The sequence below is a fragment of the Microcaecilia unicolor genome, chromosome 8, assembly GCF_901765095.1.
Source record: "Microcaecilia unicolor chromosome 8, aMicUni1.1, whole genome shotgun sequence".
Lineage (NCBI taxonomy): Eukaryota > Metazoa > Chordata > Amphibia > Gymnophiona > Siphonopidae > Microcaecilia > Microcaecilia unicolor.
The window spans coordinates 163,768,793-163,791,810 of NC_044038.1; the positions used below are offsets into that span (position 1 = coordinate 163,768,793).

At 41.6% G+C, this 23,018-nt stretch overlaps 1 protein-coding gene across 4 annotated transcripts in view; it reads right to left on the minus strand.

Moving 5' to 3' along the window:
* Positions 1–10,455: 10,455 nt before the first annotated feature.
* The window catches only part of CCNJL (cyclin J like), a 68,187-nt gene continuing 55,624 nt past the window's right edge, over positions 10,456–23,018 (minus strand). For all 4 annotated transcript variants that reach the window (XM_030213198.1, XM_030213196.1, XM_030213200.1 and 1 more), the window contains exons 5-7: positions 19,794–20,093; positions 15,522–15,681; positions 10,456–12,402 (exon numbers count right to left, since the gene is read on the minus strand). In XM_030213198.1, coding sequence (XP_030069058.1) covers positions 11,961–12,402; positions 15,522–15,681; positions 19,794–20,093 — 902 coding nt within the window. In that variant the 3' untranslated portion in view covers positions 10,456–11,960. The remainder of the gene's footprint in view (positions 12,403–15,521; positions 15,682–19,793; positions 20,094–23,018) is intronic.

Genomic DNA, 23,018 nt, shown 5'->3' on the forward strand with positions numbered 1-23,018 from the left:
AACCCCTTCTTCCACCTGAATCTCACTGTTTTTCCTCCTTTGAAGTCCACTCTATCCGCCTTTTCTCTCCTCTGCCTCTTCGAATAGCGGTCATTTATCGTCCCCCTGATAAGTCCCTTTCATCCTTTCTCAGTGACTTTGACGCCTGGCTTGCCTTCTTCCATGATCCTTCCTCCCCCTCTCTCATCCTTGGTGACTTTAATATTCCTGCTAATGATCCTTCCAACTCTTATATTTCCAAGTTACTCGCTTTAACGTCGTCCTTTAATCTCCAACTATGCTCCACCTCCCCCACTCATCAAAATGGTCACTGTCTTGATCTCATCTTCTCCTCCAACTGTTCACCTTCTAGTTTCCTTGCCTCTGATCATCCCTCCTCTGATCACCATTTTATAACTTTCACACTTAAATCTCCTCCCTCCCAGTCCCGTCCTATCCTATCTAATTTATCTAGGAATCTTCACGATATTGACCCTTCATCTCTATCCTCCCATGTTTCAAACCTCCTCTCTACTGTGGCACCATCCACGTCTGTCAACGAGGCTGTTTCTTCTTACAACAATACTCTATCCTCTGCCTTAGACACTCTTGCACCTTTGATGACCCACCCTGTAAGGCGTACAAAACCCCAACCTTGGCTGACTTCTAATATCCGCTACCTACGTTCCTGTACCCGCTCCGCCGAACGCCTCTGGCGGAAATCTCGGGCCCTTGCTGATTTCTTACACTTTAAGTTCATGCTGACCTCCTTCCAATCTGCTCTTTTACGTGCCAAACAGGATTATTATATCCAACTGACCAACTCTCTTGGCTCTAATCCTCGACTTCTCTTCACCACATTGAACTCTCTCCTCAAGGTGCCCCCTCCTCCAACTCCCCCCTCATTATCTCCTCAGACCCTTGCTGAATTCTTTCACAACAAGGTTCAAAAGATAAACCTTGCTTTCTCTACCTCACCAGCTCTCCCTCCACTAGTCCGTTCCCCTCATTCCCTTTCCTCCTTTTCTGAAGTTACTATTGAGGAAACTACACTTCTCCTTTCTTCCTCAAAATGTACCACCTGTTCCTCTGATCCCATTCCCACCCACCTTCTTAATGCCATCTCTCCTACTCTTATTCCTTTTATCTGTCACATTCTCAACCTCTCACTTTCCACTGCGACTGTCCCTGCTGCCTTTAAACATGCTGTGGTCACACCTCTCCTTAAGAAGCCTTCACTTGACCCTACTTGTCCCTCTAATTACCGACCCATCTCCCTCCTTCCTTTTCTCTCCAAATTACTTGAGCGTGCTGTTCACCGCCGCTGCCTTGATTTTCTCTCCTCACATGCTATTCTTGACCCACTACAATCTGGTTTTCGCCCTCTCCACTCAACCGAAACTGCGCTTAGTAAAGTCTCCAATGACCTATTACTGGCTAAATCCAGAGGTCAATATTCCATCCTCATTCTTCTTGATCTTTCCGCTGCTTTTGACACTGTCGATCACAGCATACTTCTCGATACCCTGTCCTCACTTGGATTCCAGGACTCTGTCCTTTCCTGGTTCTCTTCCTACCTCTCCCTCCGCACCTTTAGTGTTCACTCTGGTGGATCCTCTTCTACCTCTATCCCTCTGCCTGTCGGCGTACCTCAGGGTTCTGTTCTTGGTCCCCTCCTCTTTTCTATCTACACTTCTTCCCTTGGTTCATTAATCTCATCCCATGGCTTTTCCTACCACCTCTATGCTGATGACTCCCAAATCTACCTTTCTACCCCTGATATCTCACCTTGCATCCAAACCAAAGTTTCAGCGTGCTTGTCTGACATTGCTGCCTGGATGTCTCAACGCCACTTGAAATTAAATATGACCAAAACCGAGCTTCTCATTTTCCCCCCCAAACCCACCTCCCCGCTCCCCCCGTTTTCTATCTCTGTTGATGGCTCTCTCATTCTCCCTGTCTCCTCAGCTCGAAACCTTGGGGTCATCTTTGACTCTTCTCTCTCCTTCTCTGCTCATATCCAGCAGACCGCCAAGACCTGTCGTTTCTTTCTTTACAACATCCGTAAAATCCGCCCCTTTCTTTCCGAGCACTCTACCAAAACCCTCATCCACACCCTTGTCACCTCTCGTTTAGACTACTGCAATCTGCTTCTTGCTGGCCTCCCACTTAGTCACCTCTCCCCTCTCCAGTCGGTTCAAAACTCTGCTGCCCGTCTCATCTTCCGCCAGGGTCGCTTTACTCATACTACCCCTCTCCTCAAGACCCTTCACTGGCTCCCTATCCGTTTTCGCATCCTGTTCAAACTTCTTCTACTAACCTATAAATGTATTCACTCTGCTGCTCCCCAGTATCTCTCCACACTCGTCCTTCCCTACACCCCTTCCCGTGCACTCCGCTCCATGGATAAATCCTTCTTATCTGTTCCCTTCTCCACTACTGCCAACTCCAGACTTCGCGCCTTCTGTCTCGCTGCACCCTACGCCTGGAATAAACTTCCTGAGCCCCTACGTCTTGCCCCATCCTTGGCCACCTTTAAATCTAGACTGAAAGCCCACCTCTTTAACATTGCTTTTGACTCGTAACCACTCGCCTCCACCTACCCTCCTCTCTTCCTTCCCGATCACATTAATTGATTTGATGTGCTTACTTTATTTATTTTTTGTCTATTAGATTGTAAGCTCTTTGAGCAGGGACTGTCTTTCTTCTATGTTTGTGCAGCGCTGCGTATGCCTTGTAGCGCTATAGAAATGCTAAATAGTAGTAGTAGTAGTAGTAGTAATACACATTGCTATTACTAGGATTTAATGTGCCTGTCTCCAATTTACCTCATTGAGGGCCCGATGCTCAAAACTCTGGTGCTGAAATAGCACCAGAACCCTGTGGCAGAGCAACTCGCTAATGTACAGCGCTAATAGTATGCAAATATAGGCACACTATTGAGCATTAGGGAGGATTGTGCATGGTATATGCACTTAAGAGAGTTGTACATTAAGCACAGCTCTTGAGCACATGCTGAGTTAAACTGAGAAAACATCAGAGGGGAGAGGGGGAGGAGGAAGAGCTGCGGGTTGCCTGTCACCAAGCTTCTGAGGGCCACATGCACTAATCTTAACGAGCACTGGCATGCACTAAAGGCTTCTCCGGGCCATTTTCCAATGACAGTAGCAGCTAACAAAAATGGAATGCAGATGAGCAAATTGTGTAGAAACCCTATTGTAATGAGATGCACTACCGTTTTCCGATTGCCTTAATGCTGGAAAATCAAACAAGAGGTCTGTACCTCTCGTTGGGGCTGCGCGGGATTGAAAACGTCAATAAATGTAACAAAAGAAAATGGGGGGGGGGACGTCTAAGTACTCGTCAGGGACATCCTTTATCGACGTTCTTCACTCAAAAAAAAAAAAACACTACAAAACCCACCCTTAAGCTTTAGAGGTTATTATTAGCGCGCTGCTTCAAAAAAAAGACGTCCTTTTTGGATGTCCTTCCCCCGCAATAATAAAAACTTCCTTTTTGGATGTCCTTCACTCAGCTGAAGAGACCCGGAAGTCTCTGAGCCACGCTGTGATTGGCTGAGAGACTTATGGGTCTCTCAGCTGAGTGAAGAACATCCACAAAGGAAGTTTTTATTATTGCGGGGGGGGGGGGGGGGGGGAGGACGACATCCAAAAAGGACGTCTTTTTGGATGGACATCTTCAACTGCACTCTCTTTGGATCGAGCCGCATTGGAGCCTTCCTGCAGCAGGCCGTGGAGGGGGTGAGCGGCGCGGCGTCTTCCTTTTGGGCGGCACAGGGAGGCGTATTTGGCATGCGCAGAGCAGCCAGCATAATGCTTGGCTGGTCCGCGCATGCTCAACCGGCCGACTATTTAGCGATGGAATAGAGAATGCAAGTGAGCTACAACGAGCAGCTCATTTGCATTCCCTTTCCTTGATGCATTCCCGTTGCTTACCGATTCACTAAGGAATCGGTAAGCAATGGGCATTAACGATTGTTTTAGTGCATCGTGGCCAGAGTTTTAAGGCAGGGGTTCCCATTAAGCCCTAATTTCTATAGCAAAGGATTTTTCCCATTGATGAGTCCCATCAAGAGAAATGTTTCCAGCCTTGCTTCCTGGCTTGAGTTTAGGCTCAGAGAGCTTTGGCCTCAGGACAAGTTACAGGAGGTTTTCCCTCTACAGAAGTACCTATCATGCTTCCCCAATCTAAACATCCTATAGTGTATTTTTAATGCAGGCTTTTTGAAGTCACTCCACCCTAGCGTTTGTGATTTAAGGGCTGCCGTGACCACCGTGGTGTGAGAGGGAGTAACTTGCGGCGAGCAGCAGAGAAACAGGGGCAAAGGCCAGCCAGGCTGCTTCACACAACACCCTAATGCCAGCTCCGAGCTGGCATAGGGTTTCCGGCAGTAAGGGCGCCCTTGTTCACTGTGCTGTTCATTGAACATCAGGAGAGAATAAGAAATTACCTCATCTGCATTCATTTAGTTACATTTGCATGCTCATTATGCTGTTCTTCAGCAAGCTCAATGGTTCCTGTGTTCCCAGCCTCGGAGCATTGGCCAGTAAATGTGGACGCTAGTCCAGTGCTAAAGGCCTCCAGCACCCATGTTTACCTCTGAGCATTGGGGCCTGATTGTATTTCATGCTTACATTTGGTAATTGTACTATAGATACATTGTTAACACAATGTAAGTTACTTATGTTAAGCTGTAGCAGTTATACACCCCCTGAATCTTCGGAAAAGCAGTTAGTAAGTCCCATTTATTGCCTAAACTCTGCTTACCTTCGTTTCCAGACTTGTCTCTCCTTGAAGCACTTCACACCCCATCTCACCACTGTTCTTACCATTGCCTCTAAACTGATAATGATTTAAGAGCCTGTCTGTCTACTTCAGGCCAGGGTAAAGAAAGGTAATAGCCCATCACTACAAACTGCTGCACAAAAAAAAGTAGCAAGAAAGATGCAGAAGATACAAAAGCTGCAAAACTAAAGTCCTTTAATAAGGTGCAATGGCCCATGTCTCTAGGGTGACAAAGATAGCTGGAGGCAAGAGTTCAATCCTTTGCTTCTCTAGAGATAAGGCCTCCTGAGCAAGGAAATCACTGAAAATAATCTGGTTCAAGACATTAAGGAGATGGCAGGCACCAAGTCTCCCGCTTTAAGCCCAGATGCACTAAAAAAAAAAAAAAATCGTTAAAGCCCTTCCCTTACCGATTCCTTAGCGAATCAGTAAGAAACAGGCATGCATCAAGGAAATCGCATGCAAATGAGATGGTCGCTGCTAGCTCATTTGCATGGGATTTCCTTCCAAGTCAATGGGCCAGCTGAGCATGCACAGAGCAGCCAAGTGTTATGTTGGCTGCTCTGCACATGCCAAGGACGTCCTTTATGGACATCCTTCACTAGAGACATCAGGGAAGCGAGAAGCTGAGTAGGGGCGGAGTCTTGTGTCGCTGTAGTAAATAATTATAAACCAGGAAATCGCAAGGCGCGAATTGTCATTTGTTCACATCTGTCTAGTTGAAGCACATTCTTTTTATTATTATTATTGGAGAGTTTAAAGGGATCGCCTCCGTATTTTTCTTATTCTGCTTCTTTTTTTCTCTTTTCATTGTTGCTTTTAAAGTACACGCTTCGAGTGAAGCACTGCTAAACCCCTGGCCCGCACACGATTATTATGGTGACCATCGAGGAGATGGACTGCTGTGTCTTGAAGAGGCTGCTGAACCTGGAGGGCAGTAGGAGAGGCGAGTGCAGGGTGCCCGGGCAGTGCGCGGCGGCAGGGGGGCCGGGCCGGAAGGTGCCTGCTACTAGACTGCAGACCCTTCCTGACTTACAGTGCTGGCTCCATCCACAGCTCGGTCAACGTGCACTGCAACACCATCGTGCGGCAGCGGGCTAAGGGCTCGGTGAGCCTGGAGCAGATCTTGCCCAAGCAGGTGTGGAGCCAGCTACACGCCGGCCACTACTCAGCGGTGATCGTGTACGATGAGAAGAGCATGTGGGCAGAGTGTCTGCGGGAGGACAGCACCGTGTTGCTGGTGGTGCGGGCAGCGACTAAACGGACATCTGCCTGCTGAAAGGTGAGGGGGATGGATGGAACGCTCAACTTCCTAGCAATGGGCGCACACCTGTAGGGGTTCGCAGCTGTGCCCAACCCTAAAGCCCCCTTCCTGCAATTGTTTTTTTTTTTCTTTTATGGTTATAACAATAATTGGCTAGTCTTTAATAGCAATTCGAAAAGTTTGCAGCCTCCTTCCAGTTCCTAGAAATAAAGGACCTTGCCCTGTCAAGAAGGAAAGAGGCAAATCTCTCACCCTACTTGCAGGGTTTCTCTCCCCCCCCCCATTCCCTCACAGCAGCCCCAAGAGGTGCAGACCTCCCGTTAGGCTTTCCACGGTAAGGCAATCGGAAAACGGTAGTGCATCTCATTATAATACGAATTATACACATTATAATACTAATTTGCTCATCTGCATTCCATTTTCGTTAGCTGCTACCATGACAGGACAATGCCCTTTTGTGCATGTCCCTGTTTACTACTTGCACATTAAACTGGCTAGAACCAGTTAAAAACCCACCTTGCTGGCTCGTTAGTTTTAGTGCATGTAGCCCTTAGACAGGGAATCTCAGTGACTGATGATTTAACTAGTCTGGCCAGGAAAGAAAAGACAGCAGAGGGAAAAAAAAAAAAAAGCATTAGTGTTTATCAGGATCAGGATGTTTAATAATACCTATCACCCTGGTAGCACACCTTTTTCATTTCTGCCTATTTAACTTCATCAGCTCCACAAATATTATCTTATCCATAAAACAAGATTGCTCCCACCCATGCCTACTGGATTCTGTTCTATAATGTAGCCCTAAAAATGTGTTTAATGCCTTTAATGTTATTCTCACTTCTAAGGATTTTTACTGCTGTAGTCACTTCCTGCAATGACATATAGGCAATGCATTGTGTGTAATGGAGTCTCACATGTATTGCAACCACCCTTGCTTGTTTCTGTAAGTTCATTACTAGTGGTCTGCTCTACTGCAAAGTCCTCCTCCCTTTCTAAGCCTAGCTTTATTTATTTATTTTTGTCTACCTGGTGTTATTCCCTGATCCTCTCTACTATCTTTGTCCTGCTGGGTTAAGTAAGGGTATGACCTGTCTCTCCAATCAAGGACTGCTGTCTATGATCACCTCTGCTACTTGGCCTCAGGCTCTGTCCCTATGTCTCACCCTCCTGGTCTTGTAGGTTCTTCTTGACCTCTCTGTCCCCACAAGCCCAAAACATTCTCCATCTTGTTTCTGGATGCACATGTTCCTGCTTCCCTGAAGAGAACTTGTCTTTTTAACCTCATTCATTCTCTCTCTCAAGATAGTGCATGAATCAGCATCCCATCTCTGAACCACCTTCAGTCACCTGTCAGCTCTTCCATCTCTGTATTGATATTTTAAATAGTATACTATGCCTTACTTTGTATTGTTATTTGAATATTTTTACTGCTATAATTGTCTATTGCATATGATTTATTCTTACTGTACACCACCTTTAGTGAATTCCTTCACTCAAGGTGATCATACCAAGTAACAACTAAAACAGCAATATCAGACCCATGGATACCTGACTGCGGAGTTCCCCAAGGATCCCCCCTCTCACCAAACCTCTTTAACCTAATGATGATACCACTAGCCAAGCTATTATACAACCAAAACCTTAACCCATACATATATGCAGATGATGTCACAATCTATATCCCATTCAAACAAAACCTAAAGGAAACTCCAGATGGCCCAGAATACTGCAGCCAGACTCATATTTGGGAAAACCAAATATGAAAGTGCAAAACCCCTAAGAAAGAACCTACACTGGCTCCCACTGAAAGAACGTACCATGTTCAAGATATGCACGATTGTTCATAAAATCATTCATGGAAACGCCCCGACATACATGTTACACCTAGTGGACCTTCCACCCAGAAATGCTAAACGATCTTCCCGCACTTTTCTCAACCTACACTTCCCCAGCTGTAAAGGGGTCAAATACAAACTAACACATGCATCCAGCTTTTCCTACATGAGTACAAAGATGTGGAATGAACTACCAACTCACCTGAAAACAATCCACGAATTAAACAACTTCCGCAAAGCTTTGAAAACCTCTCTCTTTAACAAAGCCTACCACGAGAACCCTTAACTACTTCAACACAACTTTTATACTCCTTTACTCAGAATGTCTCACTGTACAGCTGCATAATCAGATCCTGTCTTCTTTTATCTCTCTGCCACAACAATTGTATTTCTTCCCTGTTATGGCACTGCCATAACAGAACGTTGTAAGCCACATTGAGCCTGCAAATAGGTGGGAAAATGTGGGATACAAGTACAATAAATAAATAAATAAATAAAGGCAGTTATTAAATCCAAATAAAGCAAGCTAGCTACCTTCACTTCCATCTCCACCCTGCAGCTCTCAGAACTATGAAGTCTCTTGCCTCGGGGGGGGGGGGGGGGGCCTGAAAAACCAGCTGGTAAAGGCTCAGGTTCCACCAAAACTGATAACAACAGTGTGTGAACTATCATGTGCTCTTTTCGCTTCCCCCTGGTTTTTCTTGCCCCCACACAGCCATCTGGTGAAACACGGCCGGCCCTGATGGGCAACACTGTTTGACACCTGGGTGTTTTAAAGAGCTACTCAAGACTTTTATTATAAGGTCTGCTTCTCTTTTGTTTCTGTCTTGGATATCATGGACACATCCCACCATTTTAGATGCATTCAGTGAGAATTAGGGGCTTTTCATTAAGTTGTGTTAGGCACCACGTCTGTGTACAAAGCTTTGTTCAGAGAAGGCTTTTATTAGCAACTTTTGAGTGTCATCTTTCTCATTCAATTAACATTTTGAAAAGATTATGAGCATGTGAATAGAATGTGAACAATCAGGAAATAACAAACAAAAAAAAACAAAAAACACAAAACATTCTTTTTGAGTGTATCTTCCATGATGAAGGTGCAAGTAATATCTCCATTCCAGAAATCTATCAGGAACACAAGCAAGAGAAAAGCTCATTAGTAATGGCTTGGGGATAAGTGGAACTTTTCTAACGAGGGAAACAATTTATAAAAATGACAGTCTGCTGGATTCTTGTACCATTTGCTCACTTTATTGAAAGACTGCACATTTTCAAAAGTTGGCACTAGTCACAGCACCGAGGGCTATGTATCGCCACTAATCCACGTGTGAAGATCACAATGCTTTTAATATTTTTACAGATACAAAAGGAACATTTCTCACATCTCTCAAGAGTATTACAAATTGGTACAGGCAGTCACATATCATAGGGGAGGTAGAAATAAAGTCACAAAATACAAAAAAAACCCAAAACCCATAGTTTAACCTTACACCCCCAAAGCCACTATCCTATACATTTCTAAATAACTCAACATAGAAGGCAAGGCCTTTTTACACAAAATCAGCAAGGTTTTCTTTGTCCTTTCTGATCTTATTTGTTTGTACAGAAGACTTTCACATATTAAAATAAAAGGCTGCAATATGCAACATTATCACAGTGACTAATAGTTACTGAAAACAAACATTAGCAAGACCGACAGATGAGCTTGAAATGTATCAGTTTCTAGTTAAAATAAAAATAAAAGACAGGCTATTCTCTAGCAGCTTGATCACAAGCATCTATGATCCTTTTCTATTAGTAGAGGACTTCTACTTCCAAGGCACCCTTCTCCCTTCAAAAAACAAAAAAGGAAAGAATGAATCTCCCTTCATGATCAGAGCCCAAAGTCAATATAAAAATATATATTGCACTTCTGATTATCAACAGACATCCTGAGAACAGTTATACTTTGGATCTTGTTTAAATACAATGACCTTTCTTTAAACTATATGAAAGAGGACTTCACGACCAACAGAAAACTCAAGAAACACATCATGTCAGCCCTGCTAAGTCAAGAGATGTCTCCACCATTGGCACAAATTCATCCAAGCAACCTCTGCAGGACAGGGGGCCCCATATCTAAGGAGGGCCCCCTCCTTCTTTAGGGGCCCTTTCCGATATTTATTTATGGGACCCTAACTTGAATTTCTGCCACTGGTGTGTACCAAAGTTCTATGTACTCATATGTTTACAGTGAACCACACGTGTTCCCAAACCTAAACACAGCAAATGAAGGGGCCCTTTTACTAAGCCGCGTAGAAACCTACACGCATCAATTTGGAGTTACCACCCGGCTACCGCGTGGCCTGTGTGGTGTTTTATTTTCTGGCACGTGGCAAAAATCGGCCAGTATCTCCGACTTGATGCACTTACCGCACAGTTAACGTGAGAGACCTTACCACCAAGTCAATGGCTGGCGGTAAGGTCTCAGACCCAAAATGGATGCGTGCCAATTTTTATTTTGCCTCACATCCATTTTCGGCAAAAATTTTAAAAAGGCCTTTTTTACAGGTGCCCTGAAAAATGGATCTGCGTGTGTCCAGAACACGCGCCAACACTACCGCAGCCCATTTTTCAGTGCACCTTAGCAAAAGGACCCCAAAAAGAGCAGCTGGCAGAATTATGCTTTAAGTAACAAGCTACATCCGTTACACCTGGCCAACATTTCAACATAAATCCTTTAAGCGGTGCTGAAAGATACATCTCTTCTACAGCTGAACCGTAATGGCTGTCTTTTTCCTTCTCTGCATCGATGTGTGACATCACAACTCGATTCAACGGTACAGATTCTGTCACGTCCAGATTGTGATATCACCACTTAGTAAATAAGAACTGCACACACTAAATAAGTTAAACAATGACAATAAAGAAAAAAAATTAATAACCATTAAATACAATGCATTTCAAAGACATTGACAAAATCTGTAGTGAATAATCATTTTAAATTATTAGCCACAAATCACACCTAAGCCTCCCTTTTTTATAATCCAGTCTTCCGGAAACCTGGAGACAGGCAGTACCTTATTTCCGTTCAAGGAATTTTGTTTCAAGTAGCAATACCAAATCCCTGATATAAATTGTAAACAAAAATGTCTCTAAAAGAAAAAGTCAGTTAAGGCAGCAGCTTATAAAAAACCAGAGTTGCTTCCAGACTTTCAGCATGATTTTTCCCATTTTAATCAACAGTTGAAGCGATGTTCCCAAATAAACTCTAAATGATTTAAAACAATAAACACAACATATTTTAAGGCAAGATCATGGTCCACTTTCAGGTTCTGAACTCCCAACAGGCAGCTGTGCAACTGGCAAAGCTTTTCTTGCTTTGAAGCTACGAGGTAAATTTCACAAGTCATACATTTACTGACGTGGAAGATATGGACAAAAAAAAATCTCAAATCCCACATATAGAGGTCTTCTTTTTCAAATAAGAGGATTCCAATCTTAAGTAAAATGTATTTTTTTAAATGCATATATCTTTGTAAAGGCTTTGAAAAAAATCATTTCAGATTGGAACTCTTCTTGTCTTCATGCTTCAATTAACCTTCAAAATTAGCTTCACCCAGAACCTGTATCCTTTATTTTGCCATTTTGCTGAGATGAATAAAGTTTGAAATGCATTAATTTTTTTATATATATAATTTTTTGCATTATTTTCACATTTTAATTAAATTTACCATCTGGAAGAGGAAGGCTTCACATCCCATAAATTATCTTGCACAAATGTTTCATCCCACTTTTCAAAAGTTGATCTATCAACACTAAAACTGAGGTATTTGTTATTGCTTTTCATGTTTGAACTCTTTTACAGCATCCTTGCCTAAAGACTCCTAATACCTGTGGTAAAAGCACTTAAAAATTAAAAAAAATATATTAACAAAAAAAAACTGCAGACAAATGTCTTAAAAAACAAAACAAAAAAACAAAAGAAATCTATGTCCTTCTGTTAATGGGAATAAGCACCTAGTTACCATCCTACGGCATCCCTTTTCCCCTCCCGATATCAACTCTAGAATAAATTCCATTTTGTTTTAATCATGTCGTCATCTGTCAAAACACCCTTCTGTGTAAGAATGGTGTCCACTTAAATAACTGCTGCCATAGGTTGTGGATATGCAATGCCGGGTCTCTGTTATAGCAACTTGCATGGTGACAGGTCTCTGGATGGGCAGCGTCTTCACAGCAGGTTGGAGGCCAGCATGCAGGCTCGAAGAAGGCTGAACGGAGCTGCTGGAACTGCCCGTCTGGATGCTGTTAGACCTACCATGGGCCTGCAAAGTGTCACGGTAAGCCGAGCACAAATCCTGAACAGGAGACTGGAACTGGGATGGCTGTGTGCTCATTAGGGGTTCGTAACTGGACTGCTGGAAGAGGAGTTGGGCTGGAGACTGGTGGGGACTTGGAAGCACCGCTTGCTGCTGTTCTGGCAATGTTGTTGATTGACTCTTCGCTTTACTAGCTTCTTTGGCATCATTATCATGAGCCCTGTCAAGGAAGACATGACGAGATAAGAGGACACATCAAAACTGCCTTGAGTTCAGTCTATCGATAGGTGGGGGGACATAACTAGGAAAGTAACTTTGTATACTACCTAAAAATAAAAAGCTTAGCTGTTTTAGCATGGCAAAATATTACAAGGCAAAGTAGGTATGAGCACCATCTATCCCACAGCCTTTGAATGCTAGAATGCTTCGAGAGGAAAATTAGAAAAGAAAAAGACATAGTAGTATAACACAGTAACATAGTAGATGACAGCCAATAAAGACCCATATAGTCCCATCCAGTCTGCCCAACAAGATAAACTTATAGCATATGGTGTGTTGCAATAGAACATATGCATACTTAATCTTGATTTGTCCTTGCCATTTTTAGGGACAACCCCTACATTTTCCCCTCGCCACACTCATTCTTTACTAAGGCAACAAAACAGATGACATCACGACAGACACATGGGCACCCCAAACCCCCATTCCCCACCCCCGAAGGAAATTGCCAACTTCTCAGAAGTCGTACGGTCCTGTAAATTAATATATCAAAGATCAAAAGCTCTGGCACTGAGTGTCTACAAATATCCTCAAATAATCCAGCATACCTCTATGACCTTAACTACACAGCCAAATTAGAAATGATCAGACAGAAATCAGATACACAGAAAACCCTCCAGTGACTTGGCTGGACCAACTGGTATCTAGGACAATAATTCCCATATTAATATACTTGTTCAATCAATCAATCAATAAATAAGACACCAAGATACCTATGGCCTTCTTTCTATAAATAAAGGGCTCAATATATAACCAGTTAAGACAGACAAGGACAAAATGAAAGCCATTCTGATGCTTTATTTATTAAAAAAAAAAAGGGGGGATGGCTTGGGGTATAGAGCCAAAAATATCAGTTTTGTTTAGTTTCCTGTATAGTTTTGGGGATTTTGTTTCATTCAGGGAATTTTTTTTTCCTTTTGTAAGCAACATCACCAATACAGCTATTGCACCCCAGTGAACCCTATTTAAGCAACAGTGCAAACTACTGATGACAGAAAAACAAAACAACCCATGAAACGAAACAAATGAATGCACATCCCTAATCTCAACCTCAAACTACAGTAAACAGTAACAATATGCAAAGCAATCAAATAGTACTACCACAACCCTAAACCAGCGTACTGGGGAGAAGCAGAAAATAGTTCCGGCAAATCAGTTCCCTTTCAGAGGTACTGTGGAAAAAAAATTGACGGGCAAAAAAAAAAAAAAAAGAAAAGAAGGACACACTTCTGAATATTATGGGACCAGCTCATAGTATAAAATTGTTTATTTTCTTAACTAAATTGAGATAATCCTATCCTGCTATAGCCAAATACTATATGAACAATTCATAGCTCTCAAGTATGAAGAATAGATGACCAAGTGGGTGGGTGTTTCTCGCCTTTTCCTCAGAGTTGGGAAGACATTCATTTGTGTCACTGCAACAAATATTAGACCTAGGCCCAGCACGCATGTCCTTTTGTTAATACTTTTAGATCCATGATTTAACAGAAGACAGACTCTAATCTTAAATCCCAAAGGAAAACATTTGAAATCAAAGCAGCATCCTTTAAGTGCCCAATATAAATAGAGCCATTGGACCGACTTGACAAACTAAACAGTGACAGGGAAAATTTCCCGTATATTAATAGATAGAAAAACTGGTTTAAGAGATCCCTAGATGAGGGCCAATGGATCCACACATTCATCCACAGATGTTCTTTTGCTACCAACTATATCAAAATACAAGACCCTCAATGAGAGCTTCTCTTAACCACAATTAAGATGCATAACCTTTAAAAGAATGTGGAAGGATACTGTTTTCACATGTGATAAAAATGCTCTGTGAACAGAGTCTACTAGCAAAAGAATAGGTTCACAGATAACCAAAATCATAGGTCTACAACCAAACCAAACCCAACCCCTGAGCTGCTCCCACTAGACCACCAATCTCGTAACAGGCAAGTAGCCCCAACACACACAACAGGTATTCAAGGAAGATAGGATGAAACTAGTTTAAAAATATAAGCTTAAATAGTGACTCAACACCCAAGAATGGATGGCAAAAAATTGGGAAACCTTTGGGCTATAATGTGTCATAAAAACAATTAGAAACAATATAAGAATCTTAAACCCAAACAGTCGAGAAACGGTCTACTAAATTTTCCCTCAGCCCATAACACAGCATACCTTTCTGCTCCCTCCTTTAACTTTTCCTTCAGTCTACTCTCCCCCACCCACTCTCCTTGACACTCAACACAATCTCAAATCCCCTTACCGACACATAACACCATCACCAAAACAATACCAACGCTGAGACAGCATATTGCTGAAAACAGATGTACTACACTGTAATGGGGGCCTTCATGCACAATTAGAATTTAAAAAAAAAAATTTATCTGAATGTTATGTCTACTGTAACGTGTAAGTTTTATAACTTAAAAATTATATTTTGGAAAAAATTGGGTTGAATATATGAGAAAATACAGAAAATCAAGTTGTAATTCTGAGAAAGTAAATTAATTAGGCCTATACTCAGAGTATCCAAGACCTGCTTCTATTTACATAGTCAAAGCAAAAGGAGAGTTCACACAGCTTCCGCTGAAAGATCAAAAGCACAAAACAGGGGTGGAAGGAAGAAAATGTTCCAAGACAAATGGGCAAAAATGAAGTCCAAGCTTCTAAAATAGTTTATTTGCCAAAATAAACAATGAGAAGATGACCCCATAGACCCTACATGGTTCGTTTTTCAGCATAAATCCTTCCTCAGGGGTCGTTGGAGCTTAAATAGTAAACTTCAAGCTGAAACACGGCCTGTGAAGGGTCTACTGGATCATCTTTCTCCCTTCCACCCCCGTTTTGTACTTTTTATTCATACAGTAACGCTCCTGAGCTTCATCGTTACAAAAGCCTGTTCAATCAATCTGATTTGACTGTCCAGTTCAGGCTATTTTCCAAATCGTGGATTTTGTAAAAGCTTCCAATCAGATATTTAAAGGTTTAACAAAACAACTAAATAAATACTTTTAATCTTGAAACCCAATGGGCCAGGTGGCAGAGAAGATGCTTGGATGTGCTTACATAAGCAGCAGGTCAATGCACACAGCGAGATGCTCCACAGAGTAGGCCGTTAAAAGTTGCAGTTGTGTGGTCCAGGACGGAGAAATATGCAGACAGATGCGAGAGGCACTAATACAAGCTGCAGCAACCATGGAAGGACGGAAACCAAGAAAGGCGTGGTCTTCATGAAGCAGGGGGGTTGGGAAATAAAACACAAACAGAAGGTCACACATACAAAAAATAAGAATCCTGAACCTCAAACACAATGTGTGTGATCATCATATAGAAAAGTGAAGCCACATTTTACAATTTTGTCATGTAGATGTCTTAAGAACAGGACTGAATAGTATTGCTGATCCTACAGATGAAGTTCTATTGGACATTAACAAACCCTTATACCTCAAACCCAACTTGATTGAATCTTATCTTCCCCTATCCCACTACAACATTTTGTACTTATCCCGTACCGGACTTGGCGAATGCCTTCACGGTATTATGTACGCCACATTCAGCCTGCAAATATGTGGGAAAATGTGGGATACAAATGTAACAAATAATAATAATAAATTATATTTATGTGTATGTTAACAAATGTGCAGAAAATCTATTTATCTGTAGCTATCAATTTCAATAACGTAAGCAAGCTTTACACAAATCCAGGGGTATTTTTTTTGTGGGGGAGAGGGGGTAAGAATTCAAAAAGGTATAAACACCAAGGATCCTGGCTAGAATCAAAGAAAAATTTAAATGACTAACATTTCAAAAGGGCATAGAGGGGGCGTAATCTATACAGAGCAGCAGGTACAACCCTAAACAAAGAGAAGGTTGTAGCCTGCACTTTACTCGGCAGACTAGATGGATCATAATGTTTTTTTATTTGCCCTCATTTACTAAGGTGCTTATTTTAGAAACTATTTGTGTTTTGGATGTCTAAAAACCAGCATTTAGACATCCATATTGCACAGACATCCAAATACGAGCGTCTAAATTGCTGTACATCTATTTGGCAAGGGGGCATAGTCTGTGTGCGCGATTTGGGCATGATTAGGGAGGAACCAAAAGATGGACGTCCAACTCCGATTGCAGAAGGAGAAGAGACATACATGTCTAAAAAGATGGACATCCATACACTCAACGTGTAATTAAACTCTTGAATTCGTTGTCAGAGAATGTGGTAAAGGCAGTTAGCTTAGCGGGGTTTAAAAAGTGTCTGGACGGCTTCCTAAAAGGAAAAGTCCATAGACCATTATTAAATTGACTTGGGAAAATCCACTGCTTATTTCTGGGATAAGCAGCATAAAATGTATTGAGCTTTTCTGGGATCATGCCAAGTATTTGTGACCTGGATTGGCCACTGTTGGAAACAGGATACTGGGCTTTGGTCTGTCCCAGTGTGGCAATACTTATGTACTTATGTAGAACTGGTACTTGGAAAGTACAGGTTACAGAAAGATGCTCCAATTGAGTTCTCCACTGAATGGAATAAGGGAAGTCACCGTTGGTATTTTCCTGTCCCTGGAGGGATCAAGTATTTAAAAATAATAATAATAATAATAAATTACAAAACTTGCAATGGGACTTGGAACAGGCAGTCTCTGGTTCTCTGCCCTGGTTCTTAGCAGGCTGTATATATCCATTAGATTACTCCTTTATACGGACATCTATGTGGCCATTTTATAGTCTAGATGTTCTGCTGTCACACAGATGTCCATGTCTCTTGCTTTGCCCCGTTCATAGTTTGGACGTTTCAGGTTGTAAAATGGATGTTCATGCTGGACGTAGTAGTCAGTGCTTGGTTGTCCACTTCTCATGTATTTTAGAAGAGGTTGTATGTCAGCGGATCCTATTCTAAAATACAACCATATTCTAGGTTGTGCCCTTTCTAAAAATGCAGCTCCATGTAAATATATTCTACTTTATATAAAAAGTATGTGAAAAATCCATAAGGGGGCACTGTCTCTTTGGAGCTTCTCAAGGATTTATCATCCCACAGGCATAGAAAGGAACAACAAAACCCTTCAGAAATCTGCCTTTTCTGTTTCAGCAAGTATATTCTTTAGAATGAGTTGGAATTTTATTGCACCGTGGTTGTGATGTAAAGGGAAGGGAAAGGACCTGATATACTGACTTTCTGTGGTTACAATCAAAGCATTTTACATAGTATATGCAGGCACTTGTTTGTACCTGGGGCAACGGAGGGTTAAGTGACTTGGCCAGAGTCACAAAGAGCTGCAGTGGGAATTGAACCCAGTTCCCCAGGATCAAAGTCCGCTGCACTAACCACTAGGCTACTCCTCCACTAGCAACATTCCGTGTAGAATCTCAGATAGGGAACGGGAAATGGGACTTTATATACTGCCTTTCTGTAGTTTTTGAAACTACATTCAAAGCAGTTTACATAGTATATACAGGTACTTATTTACATAGTATTATATTGTACCTGGAGCAATGGAGGGTTAAGTGACTTGCCCAGAGTCACAAGGAGCTGCAGTGGGAATTGAACACAGTTCCTCAGGTTCTCACCTGCTTAGATTTTTATAGATAATGCAAAATAGAAATTTGCTAAATAACTTATAAGGGTGCCAAATATACCCAATTTCTTGACGATGGAGTGAGCCAGGCCTGATTTTAACCCACTGTATGTGCGCATTTCATTCCTAAGAAAAGCGGAACTATGATAAGCTGACTGACTTATTTCTATAGTTCAAGTATACAGACAAGAACAAGGTTCCTACGATTAACGACTATGATCTAAGTTACATCTGACATCAGGGTTCTCTCTATACCTATTTACCTGAAAGTAACTAACAATAAAAAGGGATCAGCTAAACCGTTTAAAAAAAAATGCTAATTGGACAAGTCAGTGTAGCTCTCAGTGGAAAATTCTCAAGTAAAAATGGTCAATTTAATTATTTTGGCATTACAACTTCTAAGGATATATAAACAATGGGGTCAATATTGTGCAATGTAACTGGCTACAAGAGACTGTACTTTAGAAGCCCACAGCTTGACTGTTTTGTCCTGCCTAGTTTTGTTCAACCCATGCCGATTTATTGAAAATATTTGCCTATATATGAGTCAAACCTATTTCTTGGCTAGATTTTGTGACTCCTGAGGCAGGCGTTTACCACCAAACCACAGATCTGAGTTAAGGCTGGAATTACTTGTGTGTATTGCAAACTCCGTTCTGCAAGTGTGGAAATATTTTCATGCGTATTGGAAACTCCTTTTCATATGTAATACAATCAGGCACTTTTTATGTATTTTATTGGTTTTAGAAAATTTTACCATCACTGATTTTTTTTTTTGTCTACTAATAAACAGAATTTTATGCATGAATTAACTCATCTCTGTAGCTGGGTGGAATTTAATTGCTTCCCACTCCTGTTCTTTAGATTTGTATATATTCATAGGGGTTTATATCCCCCCCCCTTTTTTTTGCTCTCGATATGCCGCATGAATATCCATTTTAGAAAATAGACATTAAAAATATCAAGTAGGCAACAGAGGAGCATCTGGCAACTCATGTACATATGAACTAAAACAAGTTTATATCAGCTATTTTAGAAATGTAAACATCTCCCAAAGCAGTCAGTATCCCTTGCTAGTTTGGCTTTTTTTCCCCAAGGGGGTGGGGGGAACGATGACACACCAACCACTGGAGTATTAAGGAAATGCCGTTCCCTAATGCCCTCAAGAGCAGCAATGCTCAATATGAGCACTTTTCTGAAACCTGGACATCTAGGGTACCAGGACTAACTCCCGGCATCCATCTTTATGAACACAGAAGTTTTATTCTCCATTTCAGAAGGGGAATGAGCATCTATTTTTTGGGCCTGCCCTAGTCCCACCCAAAACATGGCCAGACTCTGCACCCTCTTGTCATTTGGCCTTTCTTTAGTTTCAGACGTCCATATCCCAGCTTTGTAAAAATTGGAACTTAAGATGTCTAGGCACCATAGACATCTAAATGCCAGCTTATAGACGTCCAAAACATGAATGGCACTTGTAAACTAAGCACCATAATGTACAATTATGAAGAGATAGGAATATATGAGTTGAATACTACATAAAACATGGAAGTCAGCACCAGAACTACCCTAATTAATGCTGGTGCTCCTGAAAAACACACATTTATTCACGGAAATTAAGAAACCTGGCTTGGCAAACTGAAAATAAAACCGGTAGGAATTTTTTGAAAGTGATGGAGAAAAGAAAGAAAAACATATCAAATACATAGGTACATGTCTTTTGAAGCCCTTCCCTCTCTCACTGCAAGACAACTTGATATACCTTGCAAAGAAACCTCCAGGAAGTAGTGGGTGTACTTCTCCATGAAGACTTTGATTTTGGCCAGGCAGGTGATTGGCCATCCGTTGTGCAGGTCATTACTTCCAACAGAGGCCAGGAGGTAGTAATCGATGTAGTGCGCCGGAGTGGGCAAACACAAGTTCCAGTTGAAACATTCCAAGACCAGAAGCTCCATCTTCAGCAACTCTTTTTTATCTATGACCAGGTTCAAGCTGCACATGAAGCCCAAGTTGTTCAAATGATCAAGCTTTGGTACTTTATCTTCTCTCTCTTCAAATTTGCCTAACATTAAAAGACAGAGTTGCAGAAATAAAAAAAGATTTGGATTTACCGCAAACCAAGATATCTTGAAAGTCGGACTATTCTAACCTTAAATCAACATTTCAGTACTGCACAAATACATTAAAAGTTCATTAACCAGGAACCCTAAACATGCGCTAGGATGGGTGGAGATCTTCAACAGGCACCTAGACTGCATCAGTATTCATCTGGTCCAAGTCAGGAACTCTACAAAGTACAATTCTACAAAAGTAGAAGCCAAGAAAAAAGTACTGACACAATGTAGCATGTTTTAAGAGTATCCTATGAAGTTATTAGCAATTACATGGTAAGAGATACACTTTAAAATATTTGATGAGAAGGAGCAGAGCAAAGGAACCTTTAACAGGAGTCTTCCCATGCCACTTACTGCCCAGATCACAGATGTTGATACTTAAAGACCAAACAAAAAAAACAGCACCACGGGCCTTTAAAAATGGAACAGTTCTTTAATGAATGAGCCTTGACAAAAAGACCCGACACGGGCCGTGTTTCGGTGACTAGCACCTGCATCAGGGGTCACAGTGATGACGTGGAAAACTTGGGGAATAACTCGAATATATTCCTCTACAATATATTATTCCTTACCCCACGTCTCATGTAGTAAGAGCTACAAAGCACCAAGGCACTTTCACTTTCTGTATCAAAATGGATGAATACAGAAAGTGAAAGTGCCTTGGTGCTTTGTAGCTCTTACTACATGAGACGTGGGGTAAGGAATAATATATTGTAGAGGAATATATTCGAGTTATTCCCCAAGTTTTCCACGTCATCACTGTGACCCCTGACGCAGGTGCTACTCACCGAAACACGGCCCGTGTCGGGTCTTTTTGTCAAGGCTCATTCATTAAAGAACTGTGTTCCATTTTTAAAGGCCCGTGGTGCTGTTTTTTTTGTTTGGACTTTAGTTTGTACTTTGTTCCCTCTCTTTTGATACTTAAAGACCACCACTAAATACTCCAGCCTACAATGTTTTAGTGGTCAGAGGTTAAACAGAATGTATTTTACAACAAAATTCACAGGGGACAGCTCCATCCTACCTTAACTGCCTCATCCATTACACTCATTTCTGTTGCCTGCACTCCACTGATCATAATCTCCTTACCTTCCCACTCCATCTCAAGCCTCATGCAACTCTGCTTTCAGATACATTGGGGTCTGGTCCCAAATTATAGAACAACCCCCCCCCCCCCCAATCTTATCAGGAACCAGCCAACTAGTTCTTCATTCAAGACAATAAAGACACCTCTTTTCAGAAGCTTTCCCTCCCTCTACCACTTAGCTATTTCATCTTACCACCTTGTTTTCCTCTATCAGCAGTACTAGGGCAGATTGTGACCAAAAATCAAATTAAAAAAAAGAAAATTCACTAACCTAAAGAAGAAATAATCCATACTTCTCTCTCTCAAATATGAAAATGAGAAATACTGTGGTAGGATTTAAGGTTCTCACATAAATTAGAAACACTGCAAAAACCATCAAGTGTCTATATGAAACCACACCCTCACTTAGAGGTCCCTGTCACTGAATTTATTATACAGATAAGTGATAGTATCATTTGATACTAGACTTTGCATGGAATCTAATACACATGTGGATGGACAAACAGTACTTTGCTACAAGGAGCTTAGAGTCGCTGAATAATTTAATGATTTTACAGTACTCATTGACTAACACAGCAGACTGAATATTTATGTTTGTATCAAACACTAGCTTTGTTATTGACACATTTTAGAGTGTGAATATACTGTGAATTGAGGACACATATCCACATGAGAACTGGGCAAACTGGTGATGTGACTTTTAGTGCATACAGAATTGCTGTGAAAAGTGTCACCAACTGGTTAAATGCACACGTATGGACAATGAATGGCCTCTAAGAGAGGATGTGGTTCGATTTAGACACTGAAGATTTTCCCAGTGTCTCAGGGCGGATAAGGTAAACTGAGGCAACACGCCCAAGCAGGGACATATATAGTGCACACTGCACATGCTCAGAGGGACCTGCTCAAAAGGTTCCTTTGAGCTCTGGGAGAGCAAATCCGTTTCCTGCTCGTTGGATGACATCACCAGTGTGTGGCTGACTGATCCTGCTTGTCCATGGAGAACCCCCGTTACAGGTAAATAACTTCACTTATGGGACTGTATATAATTGTAGTCGGATGTGGCTCAAGAAGAAGTTCTAAGAGTACTAACTGCATAGGAGCAACAACCCGTTGGAGACATTTGTGATTTCTGTGGAACTGTGAAAATTTATGAACATTTTAAAGTCTCTATAGTGGGCAGTTAGAGATAATATGTTAGTAAGGTAGTTTTGATTAAGGAAACTGTTTATACCTTGATAATGTGGTTGTGATATATTGTGGCAAGTAATGTAAGTATGTATGACGTTTGAATGGAGAGGGTATATAGTATATGATATCTGTATGAGAAAAATATTAAATTAGTAAAAACATTAAAAAATATCAAATAACAAAGTGGTCACTATACGGTACATAATCTATTTATACGAGAACTTTTGATCCTACCATAGTATTTATTTAAAAATCAGCCCAGGCCTAAAGATCCTGTTCAGCCCCTTCTCTCCCCTCAGTTTCTCTCCTACCTCCTTCCCATCTAACTTTGATGTGCGTCCTCTATTGTACCAGGCCATAGCTGCTATTGACTCACCATCACATGAACCGTGCCTGCAACCAATATAAAACTGCAACTGTGGTAAGGGCTCTCTGAATCGACCCCCTTAAAAGGCACAAGGGCTCATGGGCTGGCGGCTATTGCTATACTGCTGGCCTGCAAACTCCTGCATCTTTAAGAGGGCAGACTTGCTACAGTTTGTTTACATCAGCAACCCGCCAAAAAGGGCAACCTACTCTTCATCGGTAGCCATGA